At 35.3% G+C, this 13,175-nt stretch overlaps 1 protein-coding gene across 22 annotated transcripts in view; it reads right to left on the bottom strand.

The window, feature by feature from the left end:
• The window catches only part of C2CD5 (C2 calcium dependent domain containing 5), a gene marked incomplete at both ends in the record, with an annotated part of 81,627 nt that overhangs the window by 26,468 nt on the left and 41,984 nt on the right, over positions 1-13,175 (bottom strand). For all 22 annotated transcript variants that reach the window (XM_079714260.1, XM_079714270.1, XM_079714267.1 and 19 more), the window contains 3 exons: positions 2,163-2,354; positions 5,365-5,460; positions 8,460-8,574. In XM_079714260.1, coding sequence (XP_079570386.1) covers positions 2,163-2,354; positions 5,365-5,460; positions 8,460-8,574 — 403 coding nt within the window. The remainder of the gene's footprint in view (positions 1-2,162; positions 2,355-5,364; positions 5,461-8,459; positions 8,575-13,175) is intronic.

The raw sequence follows: 13,175 nt of genomic DNA, 5'->3' as shown, positions 1-13,175 counted from the left end.
AAATTCTTTTGTGGTGGTGGGACAGTTCTGTATCTTGACTGCGGTGGTGGTTTACACAAATCTATTTGTGGGATAAAACTGCATAGACCTATACATATATACACAAATACATAAATGAATGCAAGTTTAAAAAAGTGTAAAACTGAATGAGGTCTGTAGCATAGTTAACAGTATTATAACAATGTCAATTTCCTAGTTGATACTATACTACAGCTGTATGAGATGTCACCAATGGGGGAAGCTCATTGAAGGGTACACAGGACTCTATACAATTTTTGTAACTTTCTGTGAGTCAAAGCAGGTAAAACATAATGAACAGTAACCAGCAGAAATAACAGAAAAAGAAGATTTTAGATATTAAAATCATCAGTTACAGAATCAGTCATAGACTATAGTATATGATATATTTGAAAAAGAACAAAATAAAACTTCTTGGAATAAAAATAGATTATCAAAAATTTAAAAACCCAATTATTAGGTGTAATAGCATATTAAAGACAGCTGAAGAGAAAATTAAAGAATTGAAAGATAAACAAGAAAATATCCAAAATATAACATAAAGAAACAAAAAGATTAAAAAACATAAGACAAGAAAATAACAGACATAGAGGAGGCAGTGAGAAAGTCTAACATACTTTTAACTGGAGTATCAAGAAGAGAGAACAAATGAAACACAGAACCTAAAAAAATTTTTTAATTCATGAAAGACACCAATCTACAGATTCAAGAAGCCCAAGGTATAACAATTAGGATAAAGAGAACTCCATACCTAACACTTTATAGGGAAACTGCAGAAACCAAAGACAAATAAAATAGCTCACACACAGCCTGAGGGGAAAAAATAGACAAAGTTCAAAGGAACAACATTTAGTCTAATAGGTTATTTCTCAACAGTCGCAATGAAAGCCAGAAGGCAGTGGAAGGGTATCTTCAGTGTGCTTAAAGAAAATAACTGCCAGCCCAAAATATCTTTTAAAGATAAAATAGACTCATTTTCAGACAAGTAAAAATAGACAGCTCACCACCAGCAGATCCACCAAAAAAAATACTCAAGATAACTCAAGCAAAAGAAAAACAATCCTAAATGGAAGGTCTAAGATGCAACAGGGAATGAAAGCAAAAGGATTAGAAACATACTTTAGAAGAAGATGTAACATGCCTTTGTAATAACTTTGATATGGGGAGGTAGAATACCATATCTGGAAGAAAGAACTGGATAGAGCAAGTATCACTTATTAAAACAGTAAAGACCAAAGAAAGAAATGGAGAAAATCAGCAGTTCAATTTGGAACAAGTATGAGATGCCTAAGAAAATGATGTGTAAAGCAGACAGGAAAGTATATGGGTCTGAAACTCACAAGAAAGTTCTGGACTAGAGCTATAAATTTGGGAGTCCTAGACTTACAGACAGCATACAGACTTATAGGAGTTGATGAGTTCAACTAGGGAGAAAGCTTTGAAAGGGGGTCCAAACTCACAGCTCTCAAGGAACAAGAAATGAGGAGGAATCAACAAGGAGACTGAAGACCATACATAAAGGTAGTAAAAAGGAGGAGGTGTGGCATTGTGAAATCAAAAGTTTCAAGAAGGAGAAAATGATCAAGTGTGTGATTATTGCTGAGATGTTAAGTAAAATGAGGACAGAAATGCTCAATGGATTTGGTAGCCTGGCAGTTGTTGGTGACCTAGATAGCTGCAGCTGTTTCCTGTGTGCCAACCATAATTTAGCATTTCCTATTCCAGTACACTTTAAAAGGAACTCTTAACAGCTAACTGAAGTTGTAAAGGAAACACCACATAGCACTGTTCTTAAAAAGACGAAAAAGTCAATTTCCACAATGTATTAGATATTTAATGTCATTAAAGCATACCGAGTCACACCCCCAGCCTGCAACAGGTTAATTAATAATCCTCATAATAATACACATTTGTACAGAATTTCAATGTTTAAAACTGCTTTTGCATATAAACTTATCTGAGTTTCATAAAGAGGATATTTTTCCTCCATATTTCCCATACAGTAAAATAAGAGGTTCAGATAGAATTGCCAAGCCTTCCCAGGATCACACAGGTAGGAAGCAGCAGATATTTGAAAATACGTCTATTTGACTCCATACCCTATGCTCCTTCAAGGACCCCAAATACCATCTTCACAAACATACCTTGCTTGGATGAGACAACCTTTTCCAATAACTGCTGCATCCACTGGGAGGTCTACAGTTGTAAAGAGAACATCGGGAACTTTTTGTTTCCTGCAGTTATAGCAATATGTGAGATGAGCTGGAAATGGCATATTCAGTTCATCATATGGTATATGGCAAAATCCACAGCCTGCAGGCAAATTTTCTTCTAGCCTATTAAGAATACATTAAGAAAAAAAGGTATTCTTGAAAATTCTATGCATTTTTTCAAAAACATATATTACAAATCCAGTACTTGTATACATACTACACCACAACTTCGACCATAGTAGGTATCACTATGACTGATAAGAAATGACCAGGAAATCAGAACCATGTACTGTGCTATGAAAGAAGAGGCTTATACAAGTAGAGTCATTTTGCATCAATTCTTATGTTTGATTACTTATCACCTGACAAAAACCACAATCATTCCAATGGTTTTTCCTTTGGGATACAACATAAAAACAAATGGCTAGACAATAAGTGTGACATTCTTCTACTGTGTGACAAAGATTAACACAAACAAAAAAAATCACAAAATAATTCCTAAGAAAAAAAACTTTTTAACCAACCTAACAATTTGAAAAAAATCTATGGTTAAAAACAAATCTATTTAAGAGGAAAAAATGTAAGTTAAAGCCAGGCATACTCTGAAGTTTCTAATTTATGATGTCTGTTTTAGCATTTCTGCGAAACCAAAACACCTGTGTTTCAGAAATGAATATCCATCGTACATAAAGCAAAAATGAACAACCCACAACCTCCCCATTCATTGCAAAATGTCTGTTGTGCTGTGCTGCTTATGAAATCATTTTAGAATGATTAAGTATTTAATCATTCAGTCATTAAATATGAGGAAATGAGGAGAACAGGAAGGGAAACAGAGGGAAGCTCCATGGAGAAATCCCAGCTTTCACACAGCCACATCTTCTATGGCTCTGGTAAGATGTGGGTTCTCAAATCCCTTTCATCTAAAGTAACCCTTTAAAAGTTGAAATTTGGGGGCTCCCCTGGTGGCGCAGTGGTTGAGAGTCCGCCTGCCAATGCAGGGGACACGGGTTCATGCCCCGGTCTGGGAAGATCCCACATGCCGCGGAGCGGCTGGGCTTGTGAGCCATGGCCACTGGGCCTGTGCGTCCGGAGCCTGTGCTCCGCAACGGGAGAGGCCACAACAGTGAGAGGCCCGCGTACCACAAAAAATAAAAAAAATTTTTTAAATTTAAAAAAATAAAAGTTGAAATTTGGCAAGTAGACACGTTAAAAAGGGAACAGAAAACTCATACAACGCCTACCAGGAGTCAGGCTTTCTGTAGATTCTTTGTATATATTATTTCACTGAATTTTCACAATAACCCTCTAAATCAAATTAAGTTTCTCCCAGATATTATTCTTTTATTGTTGAGATGGCATTCTCGCCTATTAGAAGTAACAGGGGAATGAGACAGACCTGGGCAGAGCCGTGTGACTCTGAGCAAGTCATTTAACCTCTCAGAGCCTCCTCTATAAAAGTGCAACAACAATATCCACCTAGAAAGGGTCTTTTTTGGTTTTTTTGAAGATTAAGTAAGAAAACTATAGCTAAATACTCACTCCCTGTAATATAACACCCAACAGAGGGCAACAAAAACTAGTTCCACTTGGCCTGAAACCAAGCTGAGATATTAAGTAACTTGCTCAGTCGCACTAAGTACTAAGTAGCAGACCTCAGATTTTTATGCCAGTTTGTTTGAATCCAAAGCCCATGTGCTACAAGGGGACACAGAAAGATGAAAACTGGGGCAATTTTTAACTAAACACCTCACAGAAATTTGAACATAAGTGGTGTAACATCATAAGGCATAAAATATAAAAGTGCTAAAATTGTACAAAAGGCATTATCTTTGAATACTCATATCCTAGGGAATTTTTTTCTTCCTTCTACTCTCCTACATTTTTCAAATTTTCTCTACTAAGCACTAATAATTTCATAGCAGAAAGAAAAAGACATTTTCCTCTTTTACAAGTAGGGATGGTATCTGTTCCATCAGACTGCCATTCAAGAGAGCTGTGTCCATCCAAGCCACAATACCGAAACAACCAATCTGGATGGGAAAGGCTGTTTGTTTAATTAGGCTTCTATCTAGTGAAGAATGGAATCTATTGACACAGGTGAGAACTATATGACAGGACTGGGACAACTCACTGGCAAAGTCAGTTTTCTCAAAGGAATATTCCAATTGTTCAATATACTTCAAAATGTCCCACCTCCACTTTCCTATTTACCATGACTTTTAATGCTCAGAAATATATTATGGTCAAAACCCATTTTTAATACTGACAAAAGAAGAAACTGACCAAGGTCTTCTGTGTGCCTACCAGAGCTAGCATATCTTTCTTTGCTATACAGAGACTTGCAAATTTATACTAAATTTGATCACATACAGAATTTTTTTTGCTTTCTTCCTTAATATACACTAATACATTAATACTGGGGGAAAATAAATATGCATAGTGTAGGGCAAGGCGTATTTAAAATTTATATTATTTGGGAAAACTCTGGTACCAAACTAATAGTTTTTTGTATATATATTTGATAACTTCGTTTTATGGAAAATACTTATGACATTTATGGAAGCTAACAGATTAAAGGGACCAATAATCAAATAAACCAAAAAGTAATCTCATTTTACCTAATGCTTTCATTTTTACTTTCTCTTTCACATATATTAAAGTTATATTTCATGAAGTTTTATAACATAATTGAAGCCTTTATACATAATTTTCGGATAACATAGTGTTTTGATTGTTTTGTAAATTAAGAATTTTATGAAAATTGTTTCATGACCTTTTCCTGTTTTGGAGGTAAGAGAAAGGAAAAGGAAAGGAAGAGAAAACTCAAATAAAATAAATTATTTCTACACTGTAGCAAACAAAAAAATGTATACTTGAAATCCTTCGATTGGTAATCATATGTGTCATTTATCAAGATATTAGAAATAATGATGTGTCATACAGTGCAGAACCCAACACTTCTTTGTTGCTACGGATTAAGTAAAAATCAGTAAAGTGCCTGGTCCTGATTTCAAAATTGCACGCCTATAACCCACCCTCATAGAGAAGGACTAGCCCAGCTCTGAGAGGAAGAAAGTCAACCTCTCCCTTCTCTGCCCTTAAGGAAAGTAAGCCAGGATGTCATGACAACCTCTGTTCCAAACAGCCCTCCACGGTGCCATCCTGCAGAAATCTAGGGTTCAGTACAGCTGCTGTGCCGGATGCAGATAAAATACAGGCCTCTTCACTACAAAAGAAAAAAACATAAACAAGTTAACATTTTCAAGGAATCTAACTTTGGAAAATGTTAAATATCAAAGTGATTACAAGGGTGACAATTTAAATTTAAAGTTAGACTCTACTAAATATTAATATCACAGGATTACCTCCTAAACCTAGAATAGAAAACAGAAGTAATGTTGTTAAAATGGAAAGGATAAGAATTCTTTCTTATTTAAAAATTGTACAAGATAAAGATATTAAAAAGATATTAAAGATATTTTAAAAAGATATAAAAACATATTAATGACAACTGATTCCTTTATTTTCTTTGTTTTTTATTTTTTTATTTTTCCATGGAAAGGCATTTTATTTTAAATACAGCAGTGTGATTCCTTTAAAATATGGTAAAGCTGATAAAGAGTGGAATGTTTCAAAATAAAGGTAGTAATAAACTATATTGCTGAATCCAGCAATAACCCATCAAACTGTATTAAAATACTCTTTAAATGTATATTGAATTTTATTAAAATTATTCTAAAAGCACAACTATGTAAATATCAATATTGTTATAGCTTAATTCAAACTTAATAATAAAAAGATATCTGAAACAAATAAAATACAAAATAAACTAAACAGAGCTTATGCTACATCATTATATGTATGATAAAAACTGATTTTCAAAAGAATTCTTTGAAACTCTTGATTACATACCACCCAGCTTGAAAACCAAAAAATTAAACAATCAACATAATTATTGAATGAGATCACTCAAAGCTAATGAGAAAAGTAGCAGCCTAGGGACAAAATGCTGGAAACAAAGAGTAAATGGACCAGAAGAAAGGATATAAAAGAAATGGTCTGTAAGAGGCCAGGCTTACAATGTTTAAGTGGGCACTGAGAACGTCAGAAAAAGTAACAGGGAGCCACAGAAGGCGCCAAATCAAGGAGCTACAAGAGCAGGTGTGCATTTCAAGGTATGCGTTTCAGGGAACTGAATTCAGTAATAGTAAGTAGGATGGGTTAGAAGAGAAAAAACTAGTAAAGACAGGATTTAAAGACAATGATATTTTGAGGTCTAGAGGGAAAAGAGAAGTTTGTATCAGGTGAATGCAAACTTCTAAGTAAATTAATTGAACTCATTTCTATAGACTCCTGCAACTGTGCTTTATCTCCAGCCACTGAGCTACACCTCTGGCCTTCTCCACATGCTAGTCTTTTCACCTTGAAAACCCTCCCTATGCCTTTTTCTTCATTGATATAACTCATGCTCATCTCCCAAGATTCAGTTCAAGCTTCAGTTACTTCCTTCACACTTTCTTCCAATCCTAATTCTAACCTCCAGCCTTCTGAGATCCTAAAGCATCCTAGGATGTCTCTATCATAAAATATATTATACTTGTCATAATTCTCCAGGAGAATGTGAATCTGATGGCAAGAACTAGGTCTTCTAAAACCATATCCCTAAGACCGGAGAGCGCATGACACGAAATCCATGAATAAGCAAGCAATAAGCAATAACCTACTGGGGAGTAAGGCAGGATAAGCACAACAAAGTTAGTAGTTTAACAAAAGTAGAACAGCTACTATGGGAATACAGCAGTTCAAGGGTCTGCAAAGGAAAAGAAAGGGTCCTCAGAAGACGAAACAGCATGGCTCTGTAACATCCTCATTTACTACAGTCTAATCATTTTTTCTCCAACAAAAATGATCGCCACCACCACAAGAGAGTTATCCATGTAATAGCTGGCAGTAAGAATTATCCAGCACAAGGTGGAAAAAGAAGACAGCAGAAGGTCACACAGTTTCTAGATGACATCCAATACAAACTTCTGAACGAGTGGGAAGTAGGGTTCAAGGATGGCAGATAGCAAGTCAAGTCAGAACCTATGTAAGGAGCTGGGAAAACTCTTGGTTAGGATAAGGGTCAAGACAAACTAGGTGTAAATGAGCAAATGGGATGGGTGGAAAAATATTAAGTTGTGATCCAAGAGGGAAACTTTATGGTTTCAAATTTTTAAAGAGAAGCAGTTTCAAGTGACAGTGAGGTCCAAAATAAGGCTGAAAGTCACGTGGGGACAGAGGATTTGAGAATGAGAAAGTACAATGCCAGGCTGTTAGAAGGGAGATAACCTTGTTTAACTGGAGGAGATGGGCCAAGCAGTAATGAACAAGGCACAAGAAAGTTTTGGAGGTAGAAAATTCTGAACTGTGGAATGGCATGGACGTTAAGGAGGAGAGGCTGTCCAAATGAAAGGGAGGAGAAAAGTGGATTGAGAACTAAGAGTACGGAAGTCCCTTCCTAACTGGGTAGAGTTAGAAAGGATGATTTGTGGGCTTCCCTGGTGGCGCAGAGGTTGAGAGTCCACCTGCCGATGCAGGGGACACGGGTTCATGCCCTGGTCTGGGAGGATCCCACATGCTGCGGAGCGGCTGGGCCCGTGAGCCATGGCCGCTGAGCCTGCGCGTCCGGAGCCTGTGCTACGCAACGGGAGAGGCCACAACAGTGAGAGGCCCGTGTACCGCAAAAAAAAAAAAAAGAGAAAGGATGACTTGTTGGCAGGAGAAAGTTAAGTTACAGTTAGTAAAAGAAGGCAGAAAGAGTTTACAATGAACTTTAAAGACACATGGCAAGTTCATTTACAATAGATCAAGGGTTCCAAAATCCCAGAGGAAGGAGTTAGCGGAGTCACATACTGGAGTAAAGTAGGCCTAGAGTTAATACTTGCTATGTGCCAGTATTATATTCTCATTTAATCCCTCAATAACCTTAACTGATAGGCAGTTATTATCTCCACTTCAGTGTACAAACTGGGGCTCACAGGAGTAGAGTAACTTTCCCAAAGTTTCACATTAATTAAGTAGCAAAAATGGCGTATGAACCTCGGTGTGATATACTCTAAAAAAGCCCATCCTCCTGGACCACTCCACTATTCTTCTTTTCCCTGTATCTGCATAAAGCTCTCCCCCTTTCAGATGACAATCTGTAACTTACAGCATCTAGAAAATCAAGTTGTTTTCATTTACCAGATGCTAGTTGATTCACTGTAGCCCACTACAGCATGACAGCCTAATGCTTTGGCATGTGATTTTATTTCTTGTCTGATTTCTGCCCACCACGCATCTCGAGTTTCTGGTTCATCTGAAAAATAAATTTTAAATCAGTTCAATACTCAATATAGCACATTGTCTATTTGAACAAGAAATGTTTAAAATAAGCATACTCTGGAAGGCAAAGAAGTACTATTCTACAACAGTTTTTAAAACTTCACATCTTTAAAACGCTACTTCTCAAAAAGCTTATTAACATTTCAATTTAATGCTACTTCTCAAAAAGTTTAACATTTTAAACTCGATTGCTAGAAGATAAACCACCTAGCTCTATTTGCTTTATTACTTTAAGGGACATCTATAGGGATGTATTTTATTAGATACAACTTGAAAGGTAGACCCAGAGTTTCCAGATTCCAATCTTAACCTAAAAGGACATCCTATGTCTCACCTCACTGAGTGGATACCTTATGAGTCATATCCATAACTTTAACTTAAATTCTGATTTCATTTCCTGGTACCTATTTTTTATAATGCGCTATATTCTGGGTTCTTTCCAAGACAAAGATTTGTCAATGTTAAAAAGCAGAAAGCCATCTGTAGCCATTCTTCTAAAGAGATGTGGGTCCTGAAGCAAAGTGGCAAGAAATAAAGGGACTGGACGATGCAAAATAAGGAAAGCAAATACATTTAAAAGATTAATACAAAGAATCTGGTTAATGTATATAAGGACAAATTTCAGATAGAACACTGTAACTCCATAAATGGCTCTGTCATTAAGAAAATGCTTTAGAATCACAGAATTGCATTTTATTACCATAGAGGAGTCCAATATTGCTTGTAATGGAGCATTATAGACGGAGCATCTGTCACACATACTTCCTAATCACTTGCATTTAGCTGCAAACTACTGGTCAACAGCAGCTGCATATATAGCAACTTTTTAAGTGCAAAGATGTTAAAAACAGAAACGGTCTATCATCAGCATATCCTAATTTGTTTCTTTTTGTGGCAATTCCGTTTGGGAACAATTTGGAATAGAAAAAACAACTCTAAATAATATGCTAAGTTCTTACTGTAAATTTTCCACATAAAAGGCACTAATAAGACTGAAAATCAAACAATCCAAAAGCCTTCTTTTTTGAATTTCAGTACTTATGCAGTTTTCAAATACGTTTTTCAAAATAAGTAGAATAAGTAGAATCATACTCACTAGTGAAATACTGAAGACAGCAAAGTAAAGAAAGGTTAAAAGCCTTGGTATAGCTCACATTCCTATGATCTCCTCCGCAGGGAGGAGATCAGCAAAGGGAAGAAATGAGGAGATAAAAGCCAGAACTACAAATGATGCCAGCCAGTTCTTGATTTAAAGTTTTGGATCCAATACAGAGCTACCCTAAAACTTTCTTTCAGAAGAAAAGAAAGAAAGGCAAACTCCAGGAAACTCAGGAAAAGATCAGAGTACAAGATAAAGAAGGAAAAGAAACAGAAAATACTACAATATGGTGTTAGCAATCAATATTATGAATTAAGGAATGTGTGAGACAATTAGGTAGCCCTATTTTGCACATACACTACTATGTTAAAGAACTTCTTCATATTCCTAACTGACATGTAGACGTCAACAGCACAAATACACTTTCAAATCTATTCTTTTTAGGACATACATGTTTTCAGACCAATTCGGATATCTATTTAACATCATCCTTTCCTAATAGGGAAATTTTATATCATAAGATGATATATATTCAAGTAGCTGATCAATCTATCAAAGTACTTATGATTCTTTGAAAATAGATACCACAAATAAGAGAAATATATTTCAGTTTAGAAAATAATTATTTTCCTGAAAAACTATGTAAAATAAAAAGTCTAACTTTTCTAAAATTTAATAGTAGAACATGCTATTTACTTTTTAAATCATTCCGGTAGTTTACAATATTACTTGCTAAACCAAATAATCATATACTACGTTTTTAGATTTCTCACATTAGGTTTGCCTACATCTTGCTGCAAGTAATACATGGTAGCTTTTCTGTTTTAAAAATGAATTTTACAGGAAGTAATCCACAATATTGTTGTTTAAATTAATGAAAAATGGAGGAAGTTACTTATTTTAAGTTCAAGATCTATTTATTTAGAAAGGCCAGCAAGCCTAAATGGAAAAATATGTAATAATAATTACTATGAGATACATGTAAGCACACAGAATACAAAGGTTTTTTACATCAAACTTACCTTGGTATAATACATAAAATAATCAGATAATTAAACCAAACACTATGAAAGAATAAGTGGCTGATTTAAAAAACAAACAAACAAACAAGAAAAAATGCTGAATGCAGTGCAAGTACAGCATTCATTCTCTTCTGACAAGTTCACAAGCAGCCTTTATTTTGACACATGAGCCACACAATTACACATGGGGATGCCACTGTTGTACTTAATAAAGTATTTACAAGCTTAATAAAAGCTAAAGAGTTACATAACAGGGGGGCTAAGGAAGCAAATGGCATATGTCCACACTCCAAAGAATTTCTTAAATTTGGTTTTTGGCTAAAGCAAAAGCTCAAAGAACGAAGGGTTTTGCAAAGCAGATTCAGCAGACAAGAGCCAGAAACAGTGGATGTTTTGGCACATGCTTGGATCAGGTGACAGTACAGACTGAAAACTATGGCAGCTCACTGAAATGGTTACAGAAAGTAATGGCCCTAGATTCTAGGTGAAAGCAAGGCAAGCATACAGTAGGGAGCACTTAATCACAAACTAGTAAATGGATTAACAATAACAATAATTACCTACAACTGTAAGCAAGAAGTCAAAGGAACTTTTTGGCTATTGAATTTAGGGCTTAATTAAGATAAAATTAGGATAAATCAATTTATTTAATATTACAGAAAAATTAAATTTATCTTCAAAGCCTAGTTTATACTTAATGCCAGAGATGAGCCAGAGAAAAGTCAAGTAGTAATCATAACTCAGCCTAACTTATTACCACTGAAAATTGAGAAATATCATAGTATTTAATCTCTATTAATGGAATTTTTAAAGCTTAGAAACAGCTAATTACATTTCTTACAGGAAACACACTAGTGAATTTGAAGTGTTTTATTCACCCTACAAAAGTAAAAACTAAGGATTTACCATACTTATATAAAAGGCAAAACAAAGAGTCTGGCTTAAAAATTTACTGGCAACTATACATGCCATATATGAAACTGGATACAATCTGGTCACTTGAAGGATATACAGCTGAGATGCGAGGGTTGCAAATAAACATTTCAGAGATGTCAAGAAAAAAATATTTTCACTTTAAATACCATGCTCCTCCCAATAATCTATAGAATTATTTATAATTATAAAAAGATTATCACTTTAGGACATATTAAAAGTTATTTATTTATACAAACTATATTTCATACTATTCTATGTTTTTCTTCTAAGGGTCAAAACTCTTCATTGTTAATATCACAAATCTTTTACTATATCCTTTTAATTGTAGGCATGAACTGAGCTCTATCTAGATCAATACCTCACTGATGCCTTTTTTAGGGATAATGTCTTCACGCCTGGATTGACACCACAGTCAATTCATTTTACTACTGTTACTTGTCTAGAGCATGGCCATAGCTTGATATCTTGCCATCGTTTTAGCATTTTATCTTGTTTTTGAAGTAAGGTGACACTGGTAAAGATTCCTAAAATGACAGTAATAGTTTACACCTCAAAAAGTAAAGAAGTGAACAACTCAACATAACATGCTTTTATAAAACTGAATCCCTTTGAGATTTTAGGCAATTACACACTTGCAACTAAGAAATGCTGACTACCTAAAGTGTTCAATTTAGTTCTATTTTTATATAGCTCTCAAAGAGAATAACTCTGTCCTTGGGAATCCTTTAATCTAGTTGAAAGAAAAACAGAAAATGGATAGTTATTCAATCTAATTTTTAAATAAGCAAGAGAAGATGAAGTGTTAGGTAGGATTTTCAGTACAATGATAGTGTATCTTTTTTTTTTTTTTTTTGCGGTATGCGGGCCTCTCACTGCTGTGGCCTCTCCCGTTGCGGAGCACAGGCTCCGGACGTGCAGGCTCAGTGGCCATGGCTCACGGGTCCAGCCGCTCCGCGGCATGTGGGATCCTCCCAGACCGGGGCACAAACCCGTGTCCCCTGCATCGGCAGGCGGACTCTCAACCACTGTGCCACCAGGGAAGCCCATGATAGTGTATCTTGTTAATGGACAGCACAAAAAGTTACATTCTCAAATACCTGAAATTAATATTCCAACCCAAAACAACCTTTTGAAGAAGATATATTTCCCCTAATGAAACAGAAATTAGAGAGTTCAGGTTCAAGGGAGTATACAACCTTAAACTGGGTGGTGATTCAATACAGACTAAAAAGAAGAGTCTCACTATAGAAGAAGTGATGTGCAAAGTCATAGCAAACTTCAAGACATAGTAATTTATAATGTTAGGATGGTGGCTGGGATACAATCCATGTTGGATCAAACTGGAGTCTTTACTATTTGTAAAAAAAAAAGTCAAATATGTAATCTACTCCTTGATTGTGAAATTTCACTCTTTATATATAATGTAACTGGCGACCAGTTACATTATTTTACACAGAGAGAGAATGATATATTACATTTACATGTTACATTAAAATAATGTAACGGAATATCCAGTTA

This window comes from Hyperoodon ampullatus (genome assembly GCF_949752795.1).
Source record: "Hyperoodon ampullatus genome assembly, chromosome: 11".
Classification (NCBI taxonomy): domain Eukaryota; kingdom Metazoa; phylum Chordata; class Mammalia; order Artiodactyla; family Ziphiidae; genus Hyperoodon; species Hyperoodon ampullatus.
The sequence above is the reverse complement of the archived record's forward strand: the minus strand, read 5'-3'. Positions and strand labels throughout refer to the sequence as shown.